At 42.0% G+C, this 27,268-nt stretch overlaps 4 protein-coding genes and 1 long non-coding RNA gene across 5 annotated transcripts; 3 read left to right on the top strand and 2 right to left on the bottom strand.

The window, feature by feature from the left end:
- Positions 1 to 24: 24 nt before the first annotated feature.
- rabl3 (RAB, member of RAS oncogene family-like 3) lies at positions 25 to 5,122 on the top strand. Its single transcript, XM_077001655.1, has 8 exons — positions 25 to 235; positions 563 to 654; positions 766 to 895; positions 1,159 to 1,273; positions 1,973 to 2,123; positions 2,301 to 2,372; positions 3,129 to 3,167; positions 4,159 to 5,122. Exons 1-8 carry the CDS (start codon positions 190 to 192, stop codon positions 4,213 to 4,215), a joined length of 702 nt encoding a protein of 233 aa, XP_076857770.1. The 5' UTR covers positions 25 to 189; the 3' UTR covers positions 4,216 to 5,122.
- Positions 5,123 to 7,826: 2,704 nt separating this feature from the next.
- On the bottom strand, positions 7,827 to 11,276 carry LOC143511917 (granzyme B(G,H)-like). Its single transcript, XM_077001653.1, has 5 exons — positions 11,126 to 11,276; positions 8,863 to 9,010; positions 8,619 to 8,766; positions 8,279 to 8,536; positions 7,827 to 8,037 (listed from the first exon to the last, which is right to left on the bottom strand). Exons 1-5 carry the CDS (start codon positions 11,208 to 11,210, stop codon positions 7,888 to 7,890), a joined length of 789 nt encoding a protein of 262 aa, XP_076857768.1. The 5' UTR covers positions 11,211 to 11,276; the 3' UTR covers positions 7,827 to 7,887.
- A 939-nt stretch (positions 11,277 to 12,215) lies between these two features.
- On the top strand, positions 12,216 to 14,203 carry LOC143511915 (granzyme B-like). Its single transcript, XM_077001652.1, has 5 exons — positions 12,216 to 12,382; positions 12,574 to 12,721; positions 13,321 to 13,510; positions 13,619 to 13,876; positions 13,967 to 14,203. The coding sequence occupies exons 1-5, from the start codon at positions 12,337 to 12,339 to the stop codon at positions 14,156 to 14,158; spliced, it is 834 nt and encodes a 277-aa protein (XP_076857767.1). The 5' UTR covers positions 12,216 to 12,336; the 3' UTR covers positions 14,159 to 14,203.
- A 91-nt stretch (positions 14,204 to 14,294) lies between these two features.
- ercc1 (excision repair cross-complementation group 1) lies at positions 14,295 to 17,793 on the bottom strand. The gene is made up of 9 exons (XM_077001650.1): positions 17,632 to 17,793; positions 16,776 to 17,210; positions 16,462 to 16,565; positions 16,031 to 16,130; positions 15,702 to 15,778; positions 15,513 to 15,612; positions 15,354 to 15,425; positions 14,800 to 14,868; positions 14,295 to 14,643 (listed from the first exon to the last, which is right to left on the bottom strand). The coding sequence occupies exons 1-9, from the start codon at positions 17,692 to 17,694 to the stop codon at positions 14,578 to 14,580; spliced, it is 1,086 nt and encodes a 361-aa protein (XP_076857765.1). The 5' UTR covers positions 17,695 to 17,793; the 3' UTR covers positions 14,295 to 14,577.
- LOC143511916 (uncharacterized) lies at positions 16,883 to 25,785 on the top strand. Its single transcript, XR_013130302.1, has 3 exons — positions 16,883 to 17,357; positions 20,159 to 20,263; positions 25,485 to 25,785. It is a non-coding gene; the product is annotated as an uncharacterized LOC143511916 (long non-coding RNA).
- Positions 25,786 to 27,268: the final 1,483 nt, after the last annotated feature.

Here is a 27,268-nt window from a genome sequence, read left to right as displayed (position 1 = left end):
AGATAATATATTGTTTCAGAATTTAATCAACATAGTACAGTTACGGACAATTTATGGGTAACGAGACAACAAGTATACGATCTTTATAATGCACAAGCTTTTATAATACGCAAGCTTTTATTTTGTCGTAGAGTTCTGAGAGGAAGTATTCTTGCATATACAGTGCTGGTGGTGATATAGGGAATAATAATGGCATCTCTTGACAGAGTGAAAGTGTTAGTTTTAGGAGACTCTGGTACGAAACAAAAACATCAGTGTAAATCGTTATGTGTGCATCGCGCTATTCTGAACTGCAATTTCTTCAATTCTTCTGGATAAAATACGTGGCTAACTAGCTCCAAACTATTACATTGTTGGCTAACAAGCTAGGTTAGTTAGCTGTCTGTAGCTTTTCAAATGTTATTCTGACAAAACAGTTAGAGCAGGTATACGTCAAAATTACAAAACAAAAGTTTAGTTATTTGTTGATGCACAAGTGTTGTCAACTTAGCTAGCAGGTTATCTGTACTTTAATATTACCTAGTCTTGACAGACGTAGTATCTTTTTTTTGTATTCTTACAGGCGTTGGGAAGTCATCTTTGGTTCATTTACTGTGCCACAACCAGGTGTTGGGAAACCCTTCATGGACAGTAGGCTGTTCTGTGGACGTCAGGGTAAAGTTACTGATTTATGAATTAGTGTTGTGAATTTTGTATGTGCTTCTTGCCATGGTGACATTATTACACCTTTGTTAAGTTCTTGGTGTAATACTGTTTTATTTACAGGTTCATGACTATAAAGAGGGAACTCCAGAAGAGAAGACCTATTACATTGAATTGTGGGATGTTGGAGGTTCTGTTGGAAGTGCGAGTAGTGTTAAAAGTACCAGAGCAGTTTTCTACAATTCAGTCAATGGTAAAGTATTAATGCAGCAACAAAAAGTAGATTTTGTGTTCACTATGTTTGTTTTGTTTTGTTAAGGTCCACCATCATTACTGTAATCATAATGTGGAGTTGTAGAGTGGAAAGCAGACTGTATAGGGTGAACACTGAGTTCTGTACAGTGTGGACCTTCAGGAGAAGTCCAGCAGACCCTCAGGCTGCACAACTTACATTTATATAGTGTAGAAGTTTTTGAATAATGCTTTCGCTTACATGTATATGAATTCTATTTACAGGTATTATTCTAGTCCATGATCTGACCAACAAGAAATCGTCCCAGAATCTTTATCGGTGGTCATTGGAGGCACTTAACAAAGACTCCTCTCCAACAGGGGTCATTGTTTCCAATGGGTACTGAATGACTTATTCTTTTAAATGTAAATCACCATATGAATAGGCTTTTAAAATTATGTGTCAGGAACCTATGTAGAAAAGGACAGTCTAAGTCTCATGAGGATGCTATTAAAGAAGATGCTCATTATGCATCAGTAGTCTGTAGAATGGGACATACACAATCAAATGTACACTGTTTAAGAGACATATTACCAGTAATTAATTCATTAAAAGTACTTAATTGAAAATAACCTAGGCTAATAGCTACCTTGTAGAGTTTGGCATTTGTCTTTCCATGACGTATCTTTAACATGCTTTCAAATAGTGGACACAGGCCTACTGTTGGCTTGTGAACGTTGGGTGACAGACCACCTCAAATGTATCCGAGATACTGTCATTTGCAAAAACCACAGCAACACCAATGTGGCTGCTAACACCTAAAGACTCAACACCCACAACCATGCTACATTTATGTTAGTGGTAAATCAGTGTCCAGAATAACCCTCCCCTCAAATATCCACTGAGCTAGCAGTGGTCCTGTGGTCAGAACCTGAAGATGACCAAGGAACCGTGCATGCCAGTAGTGTGTTGTCTAACTATACATCTATAAAACACTTATAGGACTGATACTCCCAGTAAAGTGGCCAAAGAGTATAGGCAAGTGGTGAATGTGTACACAATCCTGCTAACATCTAGTTGTACTGGTGTGGCATGCAGGGATTATGACCGAGAGCAGTTTGCAGAGAACCCCGTCCCCCTCCTGCTTATTGGCACCAAGTACGACCAGATTCCCGAAAACAAACGCAATGACGTTCTGGCGCGCACCGCTTTCCTGTCTGAAGATTTCAACGCAGAGGAAATAAACCTGGTGCGTGATTCTTATAGTTCAGGATGATAAGGGAAGAACAAAACAACAGCATTCATATTTAAGATCATTAGTTTAATCTACGAAATGGAAGTAATTATATTTTAGGTTATATTTTCCATGAAATTGGTAAGTTCTGGTTATTTATTGTATTTTATTTATCTCTGTCTTCACATTTAGGACTGCACAAATCCACGGTATTTTGCAGCAGGTTCTTCTAATGCTGTGAAACTTAGCAGGTTCTTTGACAAGGTAAAGTATTTTATGCAATAGTAATATTAAACCTACATTATTGACTTGTAGTGTTGTAGACTGGTCTCGTGATCATCTGGACTCTGTCCTGAGTCATACGTCACCTACCGGCCTTCAGAACGAACGCACTCTCTTTTGGATTACAGTAAACATTAAAGTACCGATGTTCTGACAACTTGTGTTGCTTTGTTGAAAACAAAATGCTACCTTAATGAGAATGTTTTAGCGAAGAATTATGCTTGTCACTTAGTCTCTGCCACAATTGTTTGCCAGAGTAACATTACTGTAGGGTGGACTGTGATGGCTGCGTCTGTAATCACTGATGAGCCGTTTGCAGGGTGGACTGTCATGGCTGCATTTGTCCCTCATGACCTGTATATCTGTGTTTTCTGTGCTCGCGATCTGTTTTTGTCTTGTTTTATGCCCATGTTCAGGTTGGACCTGACAACCTCGTAGACGTCACTGTTTTCCTAATTTCAAGCTCCAATCATTTCTATCTTCTTTTTTTCATTTCTTTTTTTTCTAGTCATCATCTTAGCATATTTAATGTACAATATCATGGCAAAAAAAGCAACTACCTATTATTTTGTATACAACAAAATATTTGTTTTGATTGTAATTATAATTTATTAAATCTACTTCTCTCTCTCTCTGCAATGCACTAGGGTGATATTGAATAATTATGTCTCTATATCTCTAAACCACAAGTAAAACCAAGATGGTAATTGATTTTGCTCTGTTGTTTGGTCTCACCAGGTAATAGAAAAGAGATACTTCACCAGAGACCCCTGCCAGGTAAGGGCACCTTCTCAACAGGATGATTTTAAACCTCCATTACCTGTACAAGTTTTACCATTTTAAACCTCCATTACCTGTACACGTTGGGGTGTACATTGCTTCACTCTAAATCAGTAGCGAACCGTGACCATTAAACCTGGGCCCGCTCCCATCCCCCCGAAAAAAAAATGTTTCCTCTCCTAATTAACTGCAATAAAGAAAAAAAACTGAGACGACAGTACAGCTTTAGACACGCAATAAACAGTAATATCTGTACTAGATAACTTCTTAAGAAAAATAAGGCTCCAACAAAATAAGGTTCACAGCTCCGTGTTCCTCGGAAGCGGAATATGTAAACAACGCGCACGAGGACGTCAAAGGAATGAATCGGAACTAGCTAGTGGTGGTACGCTAACGACAGCTAGCGTCGCCACAGCGGGCGGAAATTATCATACAGTTAAGCCCGCCCACTAAGAGGGAAGATATGATTGGTCAATTTTACTGTCATTTGAAACTGGTATTGCGCTGAATTATAACTGCCAGGCCCTCTGTAAACGAACAGCGGGCATCACAGTGCTGATAGGGGGAGACACAGACTCACAGGCTTCCACTTAACCCCTCACCTTCCAACACAGATTGAATAGACACGGGTGAATAATTTATTTGCTTATATTTTTGTAATTGTTTAGATGTCGATTGTCAAACTGTAAGTAGATAAAATAAAATTGGATAAATTATATTATATATATTTATGTTTTAAGAATATTTTTAGGCCCTCTGAGAGGGCGTAGAGGGCCCTGACGGTTCCCCACTGCTCTAAATGCACTTGTTGTGCAATGTTGTCTTGCTTTTCTGAATTGCAAATTAAAGGCAACTATTTAAATGACAAGTGACCAATGTCATTTAAAATGTTTACATTTTTAAAGTAAGCTGTGCTTATCTGATTTTCTTTTAATGTTTCATGGCTTTGTGATCTGTTTTTCCCTCCTGTGCTGTTGTTTTCTTGTAGATGACGGGCTTCACAGACCGGAAGCGTTTCAACTTCAAGAGCCTTCACTATGACTGACTGTGTGTGGGGACCACAGCGGCTTGTGGTTTTAGTTTTTCTGACAAACCCACAAACACCATCTCCGTTTCAGATATGTGTCTCACTACTGCAAGGGCTGTCCGGCAAAGTTCATAAAGAAAAAATCTTCTACACTTTTATTTGAGGGAGAAATTGTGCAAGTAAACTCTGTCTATGGTGTTTTACTTTGGGCGTGACCTCCAAGATCAGATGGAGCCTGTGTATTTTTGTAAATGTTTGTTGGGGCTTAAATAATATATAGAGCCATTCAGTACACTTCATGAACTTATTGAGGGAGAGTAATGTTCTATCTGTAATTTATGCAGTTTCTTCACTTGCATCTTTGCTATATTAGCAAACTCAAAATATTGTTTTCCTGTCTATTGTGATGTTGACATTAAAAGTTAATAGTTTCCACAAAATACAGTGTTTGCTCGGATATGCAATGAGGCTCAGCTCAGTTAAAGTAGACTTAAAGTCTTAATAAGTGATACTGCTTATTCATAATGCATGAATGAGTAGTATACACTCATTAGAATTGGGGAAAATTAAGATTAGCCAGTGAGTAAGGTGACCCACTACCTGTTTCTGCATAGCCATGCACAATTTTTGTCATATTCTGTTATTTGAGTTAGGTACACTGGAAATGTTTCAGTAGATGGCACACACCCTGAACTTGTGTTGTATTCATTAGGTTTATTTCGGTCTGATAATTTTCCTTGGCTCTAGGTCAACCTAAGGCAACATCGGCTCATGCTACCACTACTCTCCCCTAACAACAACAGTCAGGTGATGTTTTATACAGGTTTATTTAACGTCACTATATCTTGGACATGTTTAATCGTTTTTTTCCATTACGGTTATATACTAGAATCACCAGAAATGTAAATAAATGTGCCGTATTTTGTCAATTGTGATTTTTACACCACAATCGAAATTTGTCCTCTGCTTTTAACCCATTTGTGCAGTTAGAACACACACACACACTAGTGATTACTAGGGGGCTGTGGATCACACGTGCCCAGAGCGGTGGGCAGCCCTAGCCCGGCACCCGGGGAGCAGTTGGGGTTAGGTGCCTTGCTCAATGGCACCTCAGTCATGGCCTCAGATCTGGGAATCGAACCCATGACCCTCCGGTCACAAGACCAGTTCCCTACCACCAGGCCATGACTGCCCCAGAAATCAGCAAAAGTGAACCTGAAGCTGTGCCGAGTGCGAAATAAGTGTTTCAGTCATGAGTCTTCAGACACTTAGAGCTGAATTCATTGTCACACAAGATGATGACAGAAAGGAAAGACAAGAGATGCGGAGAACCTGCCCAGGCAGACGTGTGAGATGGTCACAATTTCCCTTTAGGTGCGGAGAACATGCCCAGGCAGACGTGTGAGACGGTCACAGTTTCCCTTTAGGTGCAGAGAACCTGCCCAGGCAGACGTGTGGGACGGTCACAGTTTACCTTTCTACAGACTTTCAACACACCTATATACTCTGCATTGACCTTCAGATACAACAGACAAACCGCGCATCTCCCTGCTGACAAAAGTACTCGGTTAGATGCAGAGGGGGCAATAGGTGTTAGTCTAGCCACTATAGCCACTATAGCTATGGTATGAAACACTCATATTTTCCAAGTAACAGTGGTGCATGACCAGGGGTGGAAAGTAACTAATTCAGGGTTCGTACGGTCATGAAAAACCTGGAAAAGTTATGGAATTTGAAAATAGCAATTTCCAGGCCTGGATAAGTTTTGGAAAAATAAAAAATACTCAAATGTTTTGGAAAAGTCATGGAAATTTGCTTGACACAATAAATGTATGTTGTTCTGATAACCGGAAGAAAAAATTAATAAATATAATATAGCCATTTTGTTTCATTGTGCGGACCGCTAACGTAACTTCACACATTAGTTCACTGCGTTAGCGTCGGACTCCAAGCGGAGCTGTAGATTGTACTTTGATGTAAATCAGCGTAATGCTGGTAAATGCCGATTAAACAATGACTGCTTCAGTTGGACAAATACAAGCTATGGCTTGTGAAAGACAAGGACACGGGGCGTGCAAAATGTGCACGGTTAACGATGGGGTTAGAGACTGAAAAGATTTAGATACGTTTTGATCGTAAACACAGTATAGAAAAAAAACTAACGATGTCCTCGTGCGTACAACGCGAGAAAGAGCTATCGTGTTGCCGAGATGGGCTGCAGTGGAGCCTGTGCTGCCTCAGCTTATCGTACACAACACTCCACTGTGCTGCCACCAGAGCCGTAGAAAGAAAGCCGTTTCTTTCTACGGCTCTGGCTGCCACTGCTCCTCCGTGCACGCGCGAAATAAAAAAAAAAGTAGGTCGTAACTCCGGTTTATATTGATATTGAAAATACGGTAAATGTTTATTTTTTCAATTAGACCACGTGGCTTGTCATTAATTTATGATATACTGTGGAATTTTGGCCTGGATTATTTTTTATTTTTCATGTCTACACATATGTTTAGAGAATGTATAGTCATTAAAATTTGCCTCAAAGTCATGGAAAAGTCATGGAAAAGTCATGGAAATTGATTGTCAAAAAAGTGTATGAACCCTGCTAATTACATTTACTCACGTTACTGTAATTGAGTACTATTTTTACTTTTTTGTAATTTTCTGAGTAGTTTTTGAAATATGTCATTTTTACTTTTACTTGAGTAAATTTTGACCTAAGTAGTTTTACTTCACATTTGAACGCCCTCACGTTACTGAGTAAAAAATATTGATGGTGAAAATTTTAATGCGGGCAGAAATTTAAACTTCTGAGTCCCAGAACTGAAAGTCAATTGCGTGGTCTTGCCTTGCTCGTGCCCTTTCCATTGTCTCATAATCAGGTCGTAATCTGGTGCACTTTTTAAAATTTATCTTCAGGTAGGTTCTGTGGGACCCTGTGGACATTTTATTGTGAAAAGTGGAATCCTGTGGGCACTGTATTTTGAATAGTTGGATCCTGTGCACATTTTGTTTTATTTTGAGATGTTGGATCCTGTGGTCATTTTATATTTTATTTTGAGTTGTGGCATCCTGTGTGCATTTTATTGTGAATAGCGGAATCCGGTGGGCACTGTATTTTGAATAGTTGGATCCTGTGAGCACTTACTTTTAAATTGTGGGATTCTATGAGCATTTTTTATTTTTGATGTGGGATTCTGTGGGCATTTTATTGTGAGTAGTGGAATCTTGTTGCATTTTAGTTTGATTTGTGGCATCTTGTGGGCACTTAATTTTGTGTGCATTTTGTTTTTTGAATAATTTGTAATTTAAACTTCTTTATTCTTATCATAGTGTTGTCCGTTGGACAATAGGACTGAAAATTGGTTGCACTTTATGGTATAGTTTGTTCCTGAGCCCAGCTGATCTTTTACAAGTGTGGATGTGCACTTAAATATGCTTTGAAATCAATTTAAATAACTTGTGCTGAATTTGGTTCATGATTCATCCATGCATTAAATAACTGAAAGTAACTAAGTAACTTTTACTCAAATTACATTTTAAATGAAATAATTTTGTACTTTTACTTAAATAAATTTTTAGATGGGTAATTTTACTTTTACTCTGAGTAGAATTTAGGCAAAGTAAAGATACTTTCAGCACATCATTTATTGAAGAGGGGACACAATGCATACAAGAAGAGTATCCATTTTCTCTCTAGCCCATGACTTCTTTAATCCATGGAGTGAAATAGGAGATCTTCATATAAACCTCTGGGTACTTGCGGTTTGTACAGTCACCTTTAAAAGTATATGAAGCTAATCCCTGTGGTTTATTATTACAGATAAGAGGACTTCCTGAATCACCCTGGAGAGAGAGAGAGAGAGAGAGAGAGAGAGCGCAAGCACAAAATGTTCGTTTGTATCTAGAAACATTTTGTGAAAATGTGTCACTTTAAGGATTGTAAAAATCACAAAGGTTCATAGGTTCATTTACATATAAAATATTGTTTTTACATGATTATTGCCCCTTTACTTTTATGCATATGGACTTAAGAGTGTGTTCAGGTTTGTGATTGTTTGGCTTACTGAACACCAGACTGTATTACCTGACAGAAAGCCGTCTTTCCATTAGAGACAGTGCAAATCATGTAGGAAGAGTCAAAATATTTCTGCCATATGTTCTTGCATTCAAAGTTGAACTGAAGTTTGAGTTTGACCTCTTGAAGGACACTCGAACCAGAACCTTTTGGCACCTTCATTCCCCATCCTGCTATACTGCAGTTCTGATTGGCAGGGATGTCATTGTTCTTCTTAGGAAGATCAATAACCCTCACAAACTTGTTCATTTTTGCTTTGGTCTTCAGCTGTAACAGATCAGTCTCGGGTTTGACAACTGGTTTACACCAAATAACCAAATGAAGAAGTTGCATAAATGAAAGTTAATACCTTTAGTAGCATGACGTCATGGTGGAATTCATTCTGTACGTATGACGGATGCTTGATACACTTTTGCACTTTGATTCTCTGCTGGCCAAACTCCTTTGCTTTGATGTCATGAGCTCCGAGGACGACTTCCAGCTTGGAGCATGTACTACTGCAGTAGACATAAGTGATATGACACAGAAATTAGTTAACACTCGCTGTCTTACGGCGGAAACACTGACAAAGTTAATGTTGTGCACTAACTTACTCTCCACAGTGGGCTGCAGTGAGCACGGTGTCATTCCTGATGAGCATGCCTCCACACTTATGTTGCTTGTTAAGCTGAACAGACGCCAGAGAGGGAATGGAGTGAGGTACAGCCTCATGTCCTCCGACAATAGTGGTCTCCATCGCCCCTGAGGAAATGAATTACATTATAATTATAATGTACTTAATATACAATTATAATGTTACTCTACTGTGTCACACAGTACAATCTAGAAATTATCTGGAAGTTCCAACTGAAAGAAGAATCTGGAATTTCTGTAGAAAGTTTATGTTTAACTGTACTCAGGCCCGTTGACAGTCTTGCTGGGGCCCGGGACAAAAAAGTTTCATGTGACCCCCCCCCCCCCCCCCCCACCCCCTCCGTGTGTTGATTTTGAAGCTTCTAATGTCTAATGTCTGGTCATGTCTAATGTTAATGGCTGCTAATATTGTATTCCAAGAAAGGCTTTAGTACAGTATCTCAGGCTTAGCTGTCTGAGATCATGACGAGAACTCGAAGCTCTACTTTTATTCTTGATCCTGCTCCAACAAAATTGGTCAAGGTTTGTTTTCCAGTTATATTATTAATTGTATTAGATATAATAAACTCTTCCCTATGTTCTGGTTCAGTACATCAGTCCCTTAAAATTGCTGCTCTCAATCCAGTCCTTAAGAAACCAGGGCTGGATTCAGATAATTTGAGTAATTTTCGTCCTATTTCTAATCTCCCATTTCTGTCTAAAATACTGGAATGGGTAGTTGCCACTCAGCTTAATGACTACTTAATGTCAAATAGTCTGTTTGAATCTTTTTAGTCGGGTTTACGTTCCCAACACAATACTGAATCAGCCCTTATCAATCTTACAAACAACCTTCTTCTTTCCTCTGATTCTGGAAATCTTAGTATTCTCATTCTCCTCGATTTAACTGTGGCCTTTGACACTATTAACCACTCTGTTCTTCTATCTCGCCTCGAATTTACTACCCATATTACTGGTACTGCCCTTGAGTGGCTAAGATTATATCTCACAAACCGCAAACAGTTTGTATGTATCGACAATTGCAGATCAGACATTGTTCCACTGTCCCAAGGTGTTCCCCAGGGTTCCGTGCTTGGTCCTCTTTTGTTTATTCTCTACATGTTCCCCTTAGGTGACATCATACAGAAACATGGTCTTCATTTCGACTGCAATGGAAATGTCCAGTTTTATATTTCCACCAAATCAGTCACCACTATAGCTCTTGCTACATTGTTAAATTGCCTGACTGAAATAAAACTATGGATGGAAACCAACTTTCTCAAATTAAATTGTGATAAATCTGATATGGTCGTAATAGGTCCAAAATCCCTCACAAAAAACATACAGAACATCTGCCTGACCATAGACGACTCCACTCTGTACCCTTCCTCACACAGCCGTAATCTTGGTGTTATTTTCGACAGTCATCTTTCATTTGAACAGCACGTAAAGCAAGTCACTAAAACGGCTTTTGTTCATTAAAAAAATATTGCATGCCTTTGTCCAACACTCAATTCTTCTGCTGCTGAAACTTTGATTCATGCTTTCCTTATATCACGAATTGACTACTGTAAACAATCGACTGTACTGTAAACTAAATCCTAAATAAACTTCAATACATTCAGAACTCTGCTGCACGTCCTCTCACCCAGTCACGCTCTCGTGAACACATCACACCAGTTCTTCAACAACTACACTGGCTCCCTGTCACACAACGTATTCAATATAAAATTATTTTATTTACTTATAAAGCCCTCCATAATCAGGCACCTCCTTACATCACTGATCTGCTTCATCACTATACTCCCTCTCGGTCGCTTCGTTGCTCTGATACAAATCTTCTGTCCATACCATGTAGGATCAAACATTGCACCTGGGGTGATGGGGCCTTTTCAGTGACTGCACCCACCTTATGGAACTCTCTTCCCAAACACATCCGTGATTCTTCTGATCTTTCCACTTTTAAATCTCTTTTAAAGCTCACCTCTTCAGATCCACTTTTAATTTTTGATGTTATACAATGATCTCTTTCTTATTTGTTTTTCTTATTTCTCACTTTCTAATGTTTTGTTTTATATTTTAATGTTTTGTTCATTCTATATGCTGCTTGTGTTTTGTATTGTAAAGCGACTTTGAGTGTCCTGAAAAGCGATATATTAAATAAAATGTATTATTATTATTACTTGCACAGTACATTCATAATTAATAATAACAACAAAATGAAAAAAGAAGAATATATGTTACCTGCCAAAGGAGAGATTTGGAGGACAAAGAGACAGAAGAACATGTTTGTAGAGCACACTGACAAGCTGTGGATCTCAGCACACATGCAAACACACCTTCCTTATGCAGAGCAGTGCACTTGTGCACACGTTCAAGCATTTGTGGTACTTGATGCATACGTATTACTGCAAACACCACCAAGGGTCTTTTGAGGGGTTTGAGGTGACAGAAATGACACAAAATGAAAGTGGTTAAAGACCATTCTGTACAGGAAACAGGCAGATTACAATGAAATCCGGTTCCAACAAAGTTTTTAGAAATAGGTGATTGTTTACATGTACAGCAAAATCAGCATCCATTTTTTAGGTACCTAATTTTATAAAATTGTTTTTAAAAACAGAGTTACATGCATTTGCTTTTAGACAGGTGTTCTACATGAAAATAATAAGTCCATAGAATAGGACCGTAGTAATTAACATGTATAACAGAATCATCAGAACCTGGTGTATATAAAAATATGTTTTGATATATGTACACACCTATCTGAAAGCAACTGCACACATCATTGTTATTCATTAATACAGGTTTTGTCATTAAGTTGTCACTAATCTGTAACTGTTTGTAACAGTGACTGTAAAAGATATGTATATACATACTATACAGGTAGTTTAAACATACTACAATACAGTGAATTACTCCTCTACAATTAATTTTTAATATGTCTATGTACTTTACTTATGAACCTTGTATATTATCCTATAGTATTATCCTATTAATCAGCCATGAATATTATACTGTCATCAGAAATGTTTTGTAGGAACCACCATGCCTAAATTCATTGAAGTCAGTAGATTATTAGCGTCAGCCTGATTATTAGCGTCACCATAATTATCAACCTAATCTTTGAGCCTTAAATACAGACTAGATTAAAAACCTTCAGTTTTAGAACATGTCCATACTACATATGGACATGTAGTTTCAGATCATCTTTCCTGTCTTCCCACAGCTCTGCTCTGAAGAAGGCGGCTCTGGGTTTTATGCATATGCACACACACACACACACACACACACACACACACACACACACAGTAGTGTGGTGGCAGAGGTGGTAACTCCTGTGACTTTTAGGTCAGAGTCACAGGAGTCACCACCTCTGCCTCCGTACTACTGTGTGTGTGAGCATATGCATAAAACCCAGAACCTTCTTCTTCAGAGCAGAGCCGTGGTCAGCCATGACAGTCTGCATCTTTCTTCTCCTCTCCCTCCTCACGCTGTCAGGTAGGACCTGCCCACCATTTCACTCCGATCTCTCCCGTCATTATGGAATCTGTTTCACTGCGCTTTGACCGTTGTCATTTTCATCTGCGTTTTTTGCCCATGTCTGTGTACTCAGAAGTTAGTTGACTGAAGGTTACTGAATGCCACATGTCCAGTGGCCTCTTTTGTAAATGAGCTGTGTTGTTTCTCAGGAGCGACGCGGAGTGGCATTGTTGGAGGGAAGGAAGTAAAGAAGCACTCTCGACCCTACATGGTGTCTGTGCAGCACGGCGGCAGTCATAAATGTGGAGGGATTCTCATCAGACAAGACTTTGTTCTGACTGTGGCCCACTGTCTGAAGTAACTGTCTCTTTGCTTTAGATTTCAGTTGCGCAGCACAGAAAGTCAACAGCATGTGGCACATGTGGCTATTGACGACCTCAAGCTGCCCTCGTTGTTCACGTTTACGAGGGGAAAAGACAAAGAATGCTTGATTACTTTATTATACACACACACAAAAAACGCAAGCAAACTTTGCATTTGTTTCTCAGGGCATCGCCATACTATGGAAGTAAATCACAAAGCTTCTGTGTTTTAAATGTTTTAAAGAACGCACCTGAACTGCTTAGCGTGCTATAGTCCTGTCATGATCCCCTTTAACATTGGAAATTTGACATCTTTTTGAGTTTTGGTGAGGTTTGGTGGTCAAATGCATTATCATGGAATGCAAATGCATATTAAGTGAATAACATTTTACTATTTTGAGACAATCTTTGCATGATCACATGAAAATTGACAATTCAAATCAGGAAATAAATGTTTGAAAATTTAAATAAAGGCACAGATAAATCATCCAAATGTATGTGTAAATGTGTAAAAAATACTTGGATAGTGGGATGTCAGTCACCACACTGTGGCACAACATAACCTGTTCTTTATATGGTACATTTCTTAAATAGTACCATCTTGTCTCCTAATGCTGGTCCCAAATTCCTGGAGGTTGTTTTGGGGGCTCACAATATCCAAAAACATGAGGAGAGTCAGCAGAGAATCAAAGTACAACAACACCACAGGCATCCCAAATACAAGAAATATACAGAAGAAGGTGACTTGCAAAACCAGTGGACTGTGGATATTATGCTTTTGAAGGTAAGTGTTTATGGTCTTACAATCTCTATGTCAACCACAGTTCCACTGTTCCATTTACCCCCTCAGCTGATGGCTTTAGTTTTACCCTCCAAATGTTGTATTACACAGCTGAAGTCCAAAGCAAAGCTGAATAAGTTTGTGAAAGTGTTGGCACTTCCAAAAAAGCACGACAAGCCCCCAGCTCAAGCAGAATGTACCATAGCAGGCTGGGGCATGAGAAAACCACACGGAACAGCGTCAGACGTGTTGTATGAGGTCTCCGTCGCACTGCTGCCTCTGCCCCAATGCAAAGAGAAGTGGGAGCAATACTTTCACCCCGACTGCATGATGTGCACAGCCACAGCCAGGAACAACTCTTTCTGCCAGGTAGCATCTGCCTCTCTGGTACATGGTGCTACTCCCATGTAGCCTAACTGCTCTCGTTGCTATTGTGACCCATGTTTCCCTCTTTCACAGGGAGATTCGGGCGGGCCTCTGATATGCAGCAATAAGCCACACGGCTTAGCCATCTACACTTATCCAGGTGAATGCAACAAACCGGAGTATCCTCAGGTGTACATCAACATCACCTCATTCGTAGGATGGATCGAAAGTGTCATGGGCAAAAAGTTCCGAAATGCCAATGGGCAAAGAACAAATTTTTGGTAATGTTTTACAGTTACAATGGTGAATAACAAAATAAATGCACTTAAGACTTTTCATCTCATGGAGTTCATTTCCAGAAAGAAAACATAGTCCCTGTTCCATGGTCCCTGAACATTTTATGCACAAAATTGACAAACTCTATAAAAATATATCTTTATTGTAACAAACAAAAATCAATGTACAGAAATCTAAAATTTTATTTTCAGGTGCATAATTTAAATGTAAAAGCAAATGTTTTGCTGGTACAAGTACTCCAGACCTCTCCACAGACAGAAGATCTTCCTCTGTCCTGCTCTCAGACAGGAACACAAACCAGGCTCTTGTGATCACACGGGCCTTTATGTGCTGTCAGTGTATACTGGGAGGTGGCCGACCACAGATCTTAACCTCCCAACACGAGCCGCTGAAATCCAAAGTCTAAATCATTCGCTTTCTTTCTTTTTGGACTTCAGAAAGGGTTGGTGAAGCACGTCATACAGCCTTCTTGCCTAAAACCAGGCAGCATCAGTGGATAATAATTACATCCTGATCCATCCAGAATAGGCCACAGTTTAATAAGAAGGACACTTTCTAAATCAGACAAGTTCAAAATAACAGAGACTTCAAATCAAGTCTTTTGAGATAATTCAGTGTGTTGAACTAACCTTCTGAGGGCCAAGCCCAGGACACAGAACGAGCTCTTCCTTCGATGCTCTAATGATGCCTTCCAGAGACTGCACACATCAGAGATGAACACGTCTCAAACATGCTGAATATTCACAACGTAGACATGCATATGCAAAAATATCCAGTATATGAATAAAGAATCCATAATGTGTAAATATGAATAAAAATAATTCTACTACATCACAAAAGGTATGTTATGAGAGTCAGTGGCGCAAAAAGGGGGCATGCAGCGTATGCGACGCATAGGGGCGCTGCACTAGAGGGGGCGCCAAATCGATGTAATACTTAATTTGTGTCCATCTTACGTTCGCCCCCCCCCCCGTCAACAACTTTCGTTCGGGGGGCGCCGATAGTATGTTTGCATACACCTCAGAAAGTAAGTAATTGCACCACTGATGAGAGTAAATGTTATATCAGCAGATTGTGTGGACCAGGACAGCCATGCTCTCTTGCTCATTCATACAGAACACAAGCTAATAACTGTATCATTACAGTCCATCCATATAAATGTCTAAAAGTAAAAGGAGTCTACCGAGAATGTGGACAGCAGAGTGATGGAATCAGTCTTGTTAATGGACTTCACTGTGGTCAGACAATCAGTAACCTGCCAAGTCAAAAGAGAGACGTGTAAGAAGCGTGTTCAGAGGTAATAATCACTCTGAGTGTGTAAACACTGCTGGTGCACTCAGACCTTGGATAAGTAATCTTTCTCTACTTGTTCTTTAAGTAGATCTGCGGGCTTCTTTTCGTACGATTTATATGTCTCCAAGTAACGTCCTGCTTCCTCTGGGCTTTAGAAAACACACACATACACACAGCTTTTTCACGACCACTTTCAGAGTACTACATGATGAGGGCAGACAGAGTGGACTGGGGTCACCTCCAGGCCAGGATGAGCGTGCAGTCAGCCAGGACACAGATCCGAGCCAGCTCCTTCAGCGCATGGTGAGGGTCTTTCTGAGCAAAGGGCAAGACAGCGGAGGACAGAGCGGTCAGACCAAGCAGGCCGGACAACAATAGCAATGCTTATATGACATACGGATGAAGGATCAATAAAAACAGAATGATATGTACCATCTTACTTAAGGACATGCTAGACAGAAACAGGTGGGAAAGAGAGAGAGAATCATACAGACACAGAAGCAGAGTAATGGAAAACGAGATAATCTTCAAAGCAGAAAGATCACTTTTTTTTCCCCACGGTCTTACCACATCAACCTGCACCAGCAGCACCCGGAGAGTGAAGGCCTGCCCCAGGTGTTTCAGCCTCTCATGTATGTAGTTCGGGTTCAGGTTATGGTACCGCAGACTACAGAGACAAAGAGGTTTTTATTTATTTATTTACTCAAGCACATGGATTTAGATATCAGCAAAGGCTTACACTTTGCTATACGGAACACAAAATGTAAGGAATATTCATACTGCTTTATGCTTGTCTAACTGAATAACACAGAAGAAAAAAAAAACAATAGTATAATTTGATAAATAATTAAACTATAAACTGTACACCAGCGTTACAGAATTCTGAGTAACTTCTTTGACAAGGCAGAGAAGTGCAGGGTGGTTTCACACCTTAACTGATGCTGAAACGTTCAAAAAACCACACAGACTTGCACACGCTGCACTACTCAAGTGACTACCTGAGAAAAAGTGCACACGTTGTGCGACCCAAGACGTAGTCGGGCACTACTTCTCCGAACTCCCATGGAACACTTCTCACAAACTTTAGAATAGGGTTTCCTCTCTGAAAATGGGATGGGCATAAATACACACAAAAAAGTAAAGCTCCAAACAAGCCACATGTTCTTATTCAATACTCACATGCAATAAAGGCACACTGAGTAGTCTGTGAAGTAGTAGTCTACACAGAGTAGTAGTCTACATAGAGTAATAGTCTACATGAGTAGTCTATGTGAAGAGGACTATTCACAAAACATTTTAAATAGACCCATACCTGTCGTGGGCTGACGATAATGCTGTTCCCTGACCCTAACAGATGTGCCATACTGTTGCGTTCCTCTGTGCTTTGACCTTCATTTTCTTTCACTCCTCCGAGATCCTCCTCCTGCCTCCCTGGATCACGAGGCATCTCCGATGCCACTGTAGCTGGTCCCTCCTCCCCGCTTGTCCCAGCCTGAGGTTTTTCGGCGTCCGTGGGAGCCTCTGGAACTGACTCGCATGTTGGAAGCACAGCACCTGTATGTTGCCTGGCGGTCTGAAGAGGGTCCGCTGACTTTTTTCGATGGGCACCTTCCAATGCACCTCTGCTTTTGTTTTGAACTATGAACTCTGCATAAGATAACGGCTGGCCAGCAGTCTGTGGGGCGCTGGGGGTTGACGAGGTCTCTTCTTGGACTATTTTTGATGAGGGCTTGAACAGAGACGCCACCTGTTGGGGGAAACAGTAAACTCTTGACAAATACTGCCCAAATTCAGGGATGCTACTGAGGGGAAATGCCATTTGTTCTGTGTTATATGGTATCATTGTGATATGGAGAACACTGGAACCCAAACAGGAAGTGACGCAGACCATCAGGTACTCAATCTAGGTTATTTTGGCAGTTAGCTAAACTAACTAAACAACAAGTACGAATTCTGAAGCAGTATCAGTGTTGGGCGATAGCCATAGCCATCCTCTATAAGGTCTGTACCCAATAACTCTTGGCTAGTATCTTTTCTAATTAGTTACGTTATAGTTTATAGCACGAAAATTGAGCCAGCTAACCTAAATACATAAAGCTAATTAGCTTAGCTAGCTACAAAACAAATAAATCCATTAATTCGCAATAAAATAGTTAAACTATACCAACCGGAATTCTTTCCCTGCTAAAGGCAGAATCGTCCAAATTGATTTTAAACTTCTTGTTCTCCATTCCCACTCATATAACGTTAGCTAGCTTAGCAAGCTAGAGTGATTGGGACTCCCGTCAGAGGAACAACAAACGGCCTCGGGTCACGCGCCAGGGAGTGTGTTGAGTACAGAGACATCGATGAGCACTAGACTCCACTGTAATGTTAATCCTGAAGGCGGCGCCAGTGTCTTGTATTTCGTTTTATTTTCCTGGAGTCTTGCGTATTTCCAGTTTTCCTTTTAGGATGGTTCACAAGTTTATGTCCACATCATCATCATCATCATCATCATCATCATCATCATGATTTTATAAATTAATATTATTTTTTCCCCCAAAAGTTAGAACAATTACAAAAAATGAATTTCAATAAGTTACAGTTAATTAAATTTTAAAAATGCAAAAATAAAGGCAAAAAAGGCAAAAACACACGTTTTATCTGTTTATCTGTTAATGTTGAACTATCTCAGATAGCAGATTTGTCAGGTTTGCTACATTTTACTACATTTGTGTACTACATTTGTGATGTGTGAAACTCAGATGTTGCAGCGATGCGACATGGCAGCTTACTGTTTGATAGTAAGTACATGCCCCCTCAGTGTATTGTAAGGTTCTGCACCAGGGACCACCACCACATGATCCAACATGCCAGTAGTCTGTGTGCTGCTTGTACTGGCTGAAGTAATGGGAATGATGTCACTCAGACCACCAGCTTCCTGTCACCTCAGATCACTCCTCATTAGATCATATAGTCCTGCTCTATCACTGCTAACACGTGTCCAGGCCGTACACACACACACACACACACACACACACACACACACACAAACAAAGATCCTGTAATAAATATTTTTTCATATGGTAGGCTATAAATCACTTTTGTACTGGATCAAAGGTTATCTTTAAAGGTTATCTAATTAGGGTGATGAAAGGGACAGCTGTATTTAACACACTTTACCACGTAGAGAGCATGTGTGTGTGTGTGTGTGTGTGTGTGTGTGTGTGTGTGTGTGTGCGTGTGCATGTAGGAGGATTCAGGACGTCCCCTCACTGGGCCATGAGTCCCACAGACAGATGGTGCCAGTTTCGTTCTGAAACCATGGTAGTGCCTGCCAAAAATAAACACATACATACACACACGCACATGCACACACACATTGAGACATGGACACACTTATACACATGACTGGCATCACACCAAAATATGTCAGTCACTGTAGATGTATGTCAAAATGTGAATAACATACACTCACTGACTTGTATTTCTATATTCATAAGGGTTTCCACCATCTTTTGTAGGCTGCTTAAAAATTGGTATGGCTTCCCCTCATTGATCATAAAATATTTTTGGTCTCGTTTAGATTTAGATTTCAAGGTAAAGTTGCATTTTTTATACCACAAACTATGTTGATAAAATGTGCTCTGGTTATGTCCTTGTTATATGCTGACAACATGCTAAATGGTAACCAACTAGACAGAGTGTTGATGGATAAATAGCAGAAGAGGGCTGTAGTGATAAATGTAGCAACTCTAAGAGATAGCAACATCAACATGAAGAACAAAGAACATTTTGAGAAGTACCAAGGGCTGAGGGAAGAGCTAGACAAGATGGAGGCAACAGTGGTTCCCATGGTAGTCGGAGCACTAGGGGCTATATCCCTCCAAACTGGGAGAAACCCAGCAGATCCCAAGAACAACGTCCCTGATCTCCGTCCTGAAGGGTGCAGTTTTGGGAACAGCTCAGACCCTCAAGCTCCCAGACCTTTGGAGCAGGACTCGAGCTTGAAGGAGAAAAGTGGTCCAGAGGAGGTCAAGTGGGGATTATTATTATTATTTTTGTGTATCCTCTACTCTATCTTTAGAGTAGAGTAGGTAGTGTTGTAGGCAAGCATGTTATCCTTCTCTCTCTCTGTCTGTCTGTCTCTCTCTCTCTCACACACACACACACACACACACACACACACACACACACACACACACACACACACACACAGTTGGCAGATTGCCTGGCTGTTAGCTATAGTAACAGCTTCCTCCAGGTCTCCAGACTCTCCCCCAGGTCTTCCACTCCCCCTCCCCAGCCGGACCACACGCTGGGTGGACTGTGTCGAGCTGTCAGCTCCCGGCTGCGGCCTGCTCCCAGGTCCCTGCGAGAGTGTGTGTGAAAGTGTGCATGTGTGTGCGTGTGCAGGAGGGCAGAGGTGTAACGGCTCGAGCTGAGGCAGGCGCCTCTATGCCCTGCCGTCACCGGCCAAGAAAGAGGACAGATTGGCTTTCCAGCTGTCCAATTGAAGTCTCCACAAGACCCCTTACTGAGGCTACCACATGCCTTTATATCATACACACATATACACAAACACACAATCACAGACAACTCACGTACACACACGCAGGCAAACACATTATGTACTATTCAAGTTATAGTGCACCCACACACAAACACACACAGAAACTCAGAACTTGCTTAACACTGGCATGTGAATTTCAGGTGTCCATGTACCTCCGTGTGTCAAACTGTGACGACAACCTTTCCTCTTATACAAGGGGTTCCTAACAGACTACAGACATCTTGCTCTTCAGACACACATGTGCAGTAAGTATATGTATCATATATGTAATATTTAATTGTCTCCATGATCAAATGGGTTTTGGCTAGTGTTAGCAGTTATATAAACTTACCTGCATGCAATTTTTTTTGTAACAAATTTTTTATTAGTGGAAAAGCATAACATCAGTTTTTATACATAGTTACATGAGTGCCAATCTTTTTCAATGTTTACATAAGACAAAAACAAGCATAAACACCAGGGAAAAAATATTGTCCACTCATCAGGGGTTTTTTTTCACTAAGGTCTAGCAGTCTTAAAGATGTCCGAGAGTACAATCAGCAATAGGGAGTATTATATGTATATATATATGTTATATAAGACTCTTCAGTTTGTCAAAGTACAATATCACAGGGTCCCAAGTGTCATAGAATTTACCTGCATGCAATTTTAAATCATCTCTGCCCCATATATAATCTATATTCTTTTCATATAAAAATATATATTTTTTACATTATCTATGGTGAGAAATACCCTTACGTTTCACAGTATGAAGAAAGAAACAGACACACACACACACACACACACACACACACACACACACACACACACACACACACACACACACACACACACACACACACACACGCAATCACACACACACACACACACCAGAGCATGCATATATGATGCAGACACCAATCTACATGGCGGAGGACATACCACACAGGTGAACATACAGTTCAGTGCATTCATCCATGGGCTTGTTTTCCTAGAAAGTGGCCATTTCTTTAATGTTACATTTCTGTTTCATTTGCCACGTGATGAGCTATCTAAATGCATTACACGTTATTTATACATTACATATTATCTAAAGTTATGATGTATGTGTCTATTTCATTAGTGTCACTACATTTCTTGCATAGTTTGATAGCCTGAAGCTAAAGAATTTTAGTGACTGAGGGATTAGCAACACAACTTACAGCAATATACCTCACTGTAGCACAAGCACCGTCTTCAATTTCATCACTTATTCACACATAGGCACATAATTAAGCATGTTTTTGCAGCCAGGTTACAACACAGCCGGCCCCCACGTCCCAGTGCTGCACATTATAATTCCCAGTTTGGCCTCGTTAGCCACACGATCCTACAGCATATCTCCTAGTCTCCTAACCTGGGAGCAGCTATTCCCAACACAGCCTGTTAGCTACACTATCACAGCATGGCCCCTCATTGGCCCCTGGTGGCTTTTCCTCCCTGTGTGTGTGTGTGTGTGTGTGTGTGTGTGTGTGTGTGTGTGTGTGTGTGTGTTATTGAGAGAGAAAGAGATAGAGAGATTGGGGAAAGAATAATGCATTCATATGGGCGTGACTACATGTATGTGTGTGTGACCCCAGGGAGTGTCAGGTAGTCTTGAGGGGCCACTGGGGCCAGGCTGTGTGCTGTCTGTGGACAGGCTGTTTTCCAGTCATGACAGTGAGCCATGCCTTATGATCACAATCAGATAGAGGAAGAGGATGAAGAGGAGGGTGGGGCTAGAATGTCCACGGAAAGGCCTCGCACACACATGTTGGATAATGAAAGACTGCCTAAAGTGGAAAGATACCGTCTTCCCTTAAAGACAAAAAACACAGCCAGGGCTTGTATATGGTCTGATAAAAAAGAGGCTTTTTTGAGTTGAGAGAGATGAGATGGGAAAAGAGAGAGAGAGAAAGAGAGAGATGGGGGAGATAGAGAGAGAGAGGGGGAGAGTCACAGCCTATAGCAGGCTACATATAAGACAGGCTAGGAGTCAACAAAGGAGTGATTCATATTAAACAAGGAGGATTTAAACAAGTCATCAGATCCACACAGACTTCAGCAGAAACTTAGTTTATCACAATTCATCCTTTATCACGTCAGAAACAGCATGCAAACACAGGGACATGCAAAACGGGGTCGCCATGGCAGCCAAGAGCATCCTCCTTGTCGGGTGTGCGAGAGGATGTGTGTGTGTGTCTGTGTCTGTGTGTGAGCGTGTGTTTGTGTGTGTGTGGGGGGGGGGGGGGGGGGTGTTACTGGGGAGTAGTGTTGTGTCCCCCAACACAAGCCTCCAAACAAGGGGTCCCAACGTTCTGAAGAGAGAGTGTGTTGGGTGGAGGGGGCGGGTGAGAATGTGTGTGTGTGTGTGTGTGTGTGTGTGTGTGTGTGTGTGTGTGTGTGTGTGTGATTGTGTGTGTGTGTGTTGGGCGGAGGGGGCGGGTGAGTGGCCCATGACAGCATGTCCAGCACACACTGCCGCCATTGTGCCCCTCACATGCCGTATTGTGCCACACGACATCATCGCCCCACAGCAGCTGTTGCCGACAGAGATGGGTGTGACCGCCAGTCGCACTGGTTTGGGTAGCGCTTGGGCACAGGGGGCCTGCTGCTCAATCTGTGTGTGTGTGTGTGTGTGTGTGTGTGTGTGCGTGTGTGTGTGTGTGTGTAACGTCTTTTTAATTCTGTCTAGTTTTGTTTGGGGGTATAAATGGTACTACGTTCAGATTCAGTCTCCTAGGCAACAGACCAACGATTATGTTGTTTTGCTCTCTCGTGAGTAACTTTCACACTTTTTCACAGCTAATGATTAACGCATCAGAAAATCAGTACTTTAGCCCTGCCATCAGGAAATCAGTACTTTAGCCCTGCCATTAGGAAATCAGTACTTTAGCCCTGCCATTAGGAAATCAGTACTTTAGCCCTGCCATTAGGAAATCAGTACTTTAGCCCTGCCATTAGGACATGGATACACTACCTGTTGCAGGAGTTATTCAGGGGGTTTGTACTAAATCTCCCACCTCTGTGGATGGAGGCTTTACAGGTGAATCATATATAACCAGTTCACCCACTGTTCCTTCCCAGTGATCATACTCCATTACATAACAGGTGAATCATATGTACCCAGTTCACCCACTGTTCCCAGTGATCACACTCCATTACATAACAGGTGAATCATATATAACCAGTTCACCCACTGTTCCCAGTGATCATACTCCATTACATAACAGGTGAATCATATATACCCAGTTCACCCACTGTTCCCAGTGATCATACTCCATTCTGTCCTCCATCCAAACTCCAGCCCGTAGTTGAACATGTCAGAGCCACTGAGTCACCGATGATCCTCTACTAAATTAACCCATGTTCCATACTTCACACCACACACATGCACTCCACATGGATACACACCTTCACACACACACACACACACACACACACACACACACACACACACACACACACACACACACACACACACACACACACACACACATGGTAAATTAACTCGCATGCTCTGAGCTGTTCATTAGTGGAAGTAAACACCCAGAGATTTAGAATTAGAGCTAAAGCACAGAAACACACCTGACATTTATTCCACCAGCAGCTCATCTGTGTGTGTGTGTGTGTGTGTGTGTGTGTGTGTGTGTGTGTGTGTGTGTGTGTGTGTGTGTGTGTGTGTGTGTGTGTGTGTGTGTGTGTGTGTGAACATGGAGGGCCTCTGGGGAAATTAAGCCCAGTAGACTTTGTGTCTTTCCTTGTTATTGTTGTGGCTGATTGCATGTGCACTGGTAAGCCTGTGTGAGTGAAGCCCTCAGCTGCATCTCGCCCAACCACACAGCACAGCTCTCACCATCACACACAGTCTGACCAACCAGACCATACCTGCAGAGACGGGACGCTGCAGAGACGGGACACTGCAGAGATGGGACCCTGCAGAGACGGGACCCTGCAGAGACGGGACCCTGCAGAGACGGGACACTGCAGAGATGGGACCCTGCAGAGACGGGACCCTGCAGAGACGGGACGCTGCAGAGACGGGACCCTGCAGAGACGGGACCCTGCAGAGACGGGACCCTGCAGAGACGGGACGCTGCAGAGACGGTACGCTGCAGAGACGCACCCTGCAGAGACGGGATGCTACAGAGACGGTACGCTGCAGAGACAGGACACTGCAGAGACGGTACGCTGCAGAGACAGGACACTGCAGAGACGGTACGCTGCAGAGACAGGACACTGCAGAAACGGGACCCTGCAGAGACGGGACGCTGCCAAGAGGGACGCTGCAGAGACAGGACACTGCAGAGACAGGACCCTGCAGAGACGGGACACTGCAGAGACGGGACGCTGCAGAGACGGGACGATGCAGAGACGGTACGCTGCAGAGACGCACCCTGCAGAGATGGGATGCTACAGAGACGGGACACTGCAGAAACGGGACACTGCAGAGACGGGACGCTGCAGAGACGGGACGCTGCAGAGACGGGACGCTGCAGAGACGGGATGTTGCAGTTACGGGACGCTGCAGTTACAGGACACTGCAGGATGTTCCTAGTGTACTGATCGCTGTGTGCAGTCTGAAACATTTTAGTGAGACTGCAGAATGCAGAGACCTGTTTGGATAGTGGTTGACTAAAATAAGTTGTAGAAGAAGAAGTGTGTGTGTGTGTGTGTGTGTGTGTGTGTGTGTGTGTGTGTGTGTGTGTGTGTGTGTGTGTGTGTGTGGAGATGCAGGTGGTGTCCTGTTGCCAGGGTGACGGGTAGTGCAGTCTGAATCTTCCTGTCTCCTTACACCCTGTTCACAGCTGTGTGTATGAGAGAACCTGCTGGAGAGCACACACACACACACACACACACACACACACACACACACACACACACACACACACACACACACACACACACACACACACACACACACACACACACACACACACACACACACAAGAATAAGCATCTTAGTGAAGGAGGGCACCATAAGCAGTGTGTAAGGACTGTCTGACCTCTCTCTCTCTGTCTCTCTCTCTGTCTCTCTCTTTCTCTCTCTCTCTCATGCTGTATCGTCTCTGTCCTTCTTCAGACAGAGGCCTCTCTCTTCTCCAATAGCTCTTCAGTACTCTACTGTCAGCCTAGTTGTATGGTGACCAGATCTTATTGTGCCCCCTCGCAAACACTGTGTGTGTCTCTGTGTGTGTACAGTTGTGTGTGTACATGTTTGTGTATGCCTGTGTGTGTGTGTGTTTTGGAGAATAATGTGTGGTAGAGCGAGAGTGATGAGAGCAGCTCACTAGAATCTCTGTGATATCATTGCTCTGGATGGAGATGCCCTCTGTTGTTCAGGGGCTCTGGCAAGCCTTCAAGCTGAGATGTAATAGTTTGGGATGGTCAGGTGTGTGTATGCATGTGTGTGTGTGTGTGTGAGTCAGTGCCATAACACAATGTTTGTACTGTGGGGGCTGTTGACAGATGGCGGGGCTACTCGGTGGCCATGGTAGAACAGGCCAGCCTTTGTGCGTGAGTGAGATGAAGACTGTCCTGCCCATCACATCGGGACCGCAACACATCCAGCTCCCAGAAACTCCATCTGACGTTCCTCTAACTTTATCCGTCAAATTCCCATCACTCGATGTTGGTTATTCTGTTATTCTTAATATGCACTGGGAGTTCTGCTTTGCACACAGGGTTTCTCTGTGTTTAATGTTACTTGTACAAATAATACAGACTTTTTATTGAACTGTACCCCAAGATCTATTTGCATTTGTAAATGACAGTCTCTTGTAGTCAGTGGTTTTCTTATTCATTAAGCTATATTCCAGCCATGATGCTGTTAATCTTCATATTTGTCAATCCTGGACGAGCCGGTGTTGTGTGTGTATTTGCATGGAAGGTGTGTGTGTGTGTGTGTGTGTGTGTGTGTGTGTGTGTGTGTGTGTGTGTGTGTGTGGTGTGTGTGTGTGTGTGGGGGGGGGGGGGTGTGTGTGTGTGTGTGTGTGTGTGTGTGTGCGTGTGTATCTCACACCTGTGTGAGACCCTCGCTGTGCTACAAGCCTCCCTGCTCAGAGACACAACACCAGTAAACACACATCAGTGTCCCTCAGCAGGAGAGGACAAACGAGAGAGAGAGAGAGAGAGAGAGAGAGAGAGAGAGAGAGAGAGAGAGAGAGAGAGAGAGAGAGAGAGAGAGAGAGAGACAGAGACAGATATAGGGAGAGGGAGAGAGGGTGAGAGGGAGAGAGATAGAGAGAGACAGAGAGAAAAAGAAAAAGAAAGAGACAGAGATAGGGAGAGAGAGAGAGAGGGTGAGAGAGAGGGAAAGAGAGAGAGGATGAGAGAGATACAGGTAAGGTTTTTATCATTATATGTATATTTACACACACACACACACATAAAAGCAAACACATTGCCTACACCTAAACCTACACATACACATGACCAACAGATGCACACACACACACACACACACACACACACACACACACACACCCACACACACACACACACACCCACACACACACACACACACACACACACACATACACACAGGACAGTTGTCAATAAGTACCTATAAGTGCAGCCATGCACCTACAATTCATGAAAAGGTAAGCACAAATAATCACATTTTCTGCTCTATCCATCACTTTCTACATCTTAGCTTCCAGCATCTCTCTCTCTCTCTCTCTCTCTCTCCTCTCTGTTTCTCCCTCTGGTTTTGGGTCGGATCCAGCTCTCTGAAGCTGTCTGACAGTATGCTAATATATGAAAATTAGACTCCAGGCATACCAAGCAGCACCTGACCTGGTGAGACCATGAGTGACCCATGCGTGTGTGTGTGTGTGTGTGTGTGTGTGTGTGTGTGTGTGTGTGTGTGTGTGTGTGTGTGTGTGTGTGTGAGACCATGCCCTTCCAACAGCACAGTCTGCAGCCCACCCCAGACACTTTGCTGAGTCCCCTGCCCTGCATATGACCATCAGAACCACGTTATACAACCTTTCCCTTATCATGGTTACACTGTAGTAGGTGAAGGTATGGGTAAAAAAACTGTTTAAAACCAAGACGTTGCACCAGTTATATGAAAAATAGATATTTTTACACTTAAAACAGATAGTAGAAAATGTAATTAAACTTAAGGACAACTATATGAATATTTATGATGTGCACTATTTACAGTTATAGCTATTAACAAAGGAATAGTATTTAAAACAAATTTAAATGCATTAGTATTTTGAGATATATTTTTTTCTGCTTATTGA

The sequence above is a fragment of the Brachyhypopomus gauderio genome, chromosome 4 (genome assembly GCF_052324685.1).
Source record: "Brachyhypopomus gauderio isolate BG-103 chromosome 4, BGAUD_0.2, whole genome shotgun sequence".
Classification (NCBI taxonomy): Eukaryota; Metazoa; Chordata; class Actinopteri; order Gymnotiformes; family Hypopomidae; genus Brachyhypopomus; species Brachyhypopomus gauderio.
This window is presented reverse-complemented; position numbering and strand designations above follow the sequence as displayed.

Bases quoted from the DNA above. Each gene is read 5' to 3' on its own strand.
- rabl3 (XM_077001655.1), top strand. From the start codon at position 190: ATGGCATCTCTTGACAGAGTGAAAGTGTTAGTTTTAGGAGACTCTG. The intron at 655-765 runs GTAAAGTTACTG...TTTTATTTACAG, and splicing joins GCTGTTCTGTGGACGTCAGG to GTTCATGACTATAAAGAGGG. The intron at 2,373-3,128 runs GTAAAGTATTTT...TGGTCTCACCAG, and splicing joins TTAGCAGGTTCTTTGACAAG to GTAATAGAAAAGAGATACTT.
- LOC143511917 (XM_077001653.1), bottom strand. From the start codon at position 11,210: ATGTGTGCTGAGATCCACAGCTTGTCAGTGTGCTCTACAAACATGTTC. The intron at 8,767-8,862 runs GTAAGTTAGTGC...TGTCTACTGCAG, and splicing joins ACTGCAGCCCACTGTGGAGA to TAGTACATGCTCCAAGCTGG. The intron at 8,537-8,618 runs GTATTAACTTTC...GATCTGTTACAG, and splicing joins ATGACGTCATGCTACTAAAG to CTGAAGACCAAAGCAAAAAT.
- LOC143511915 (XM_077001652.1), top strand. From the start codon at position 12,337: ATGACAGTCTGCATCTTTCTTCTCCTCTCCCTCCTCACGCTGTCAG. The intron at 12,722-13,320 runs GTAACTGTCTCT...TTTCTTAAATAG, and splicing joins ACTGTGGCCCACTGTCTGAA to TACCATCTTGTCTCCTAATG. The intron at 13,877-13,966 runs GTAGCATCTGCC...CCTCTTTCACAG, and splicing joins GGAACAACTCTTTCTGCCAG to GGAGATTCGGGCGGGCCTCT.
- ercc1 (XM_077001650.1), bottom strand. From the start codon at position 17,694: ATGGAGAACAAGAAGTTTAAAATCAATTTGGACGATTCTGCCTTTAGC. The intron at 17,211-17,631 runs GTTGGTATAGTT...TTCCCCCAACAG, and splicing joins TTAGCAGGGAAAGAATTCCG to GTGGCGTCTCTGTTCAAGCC. The intron at 14,869-15,353 runs GTAGACTCCTTT...TGATGTGTGCAG, and splicing joins CTCTGCTGTCCACATTCTCG to TCTCTGGAAGGCATCATTAG.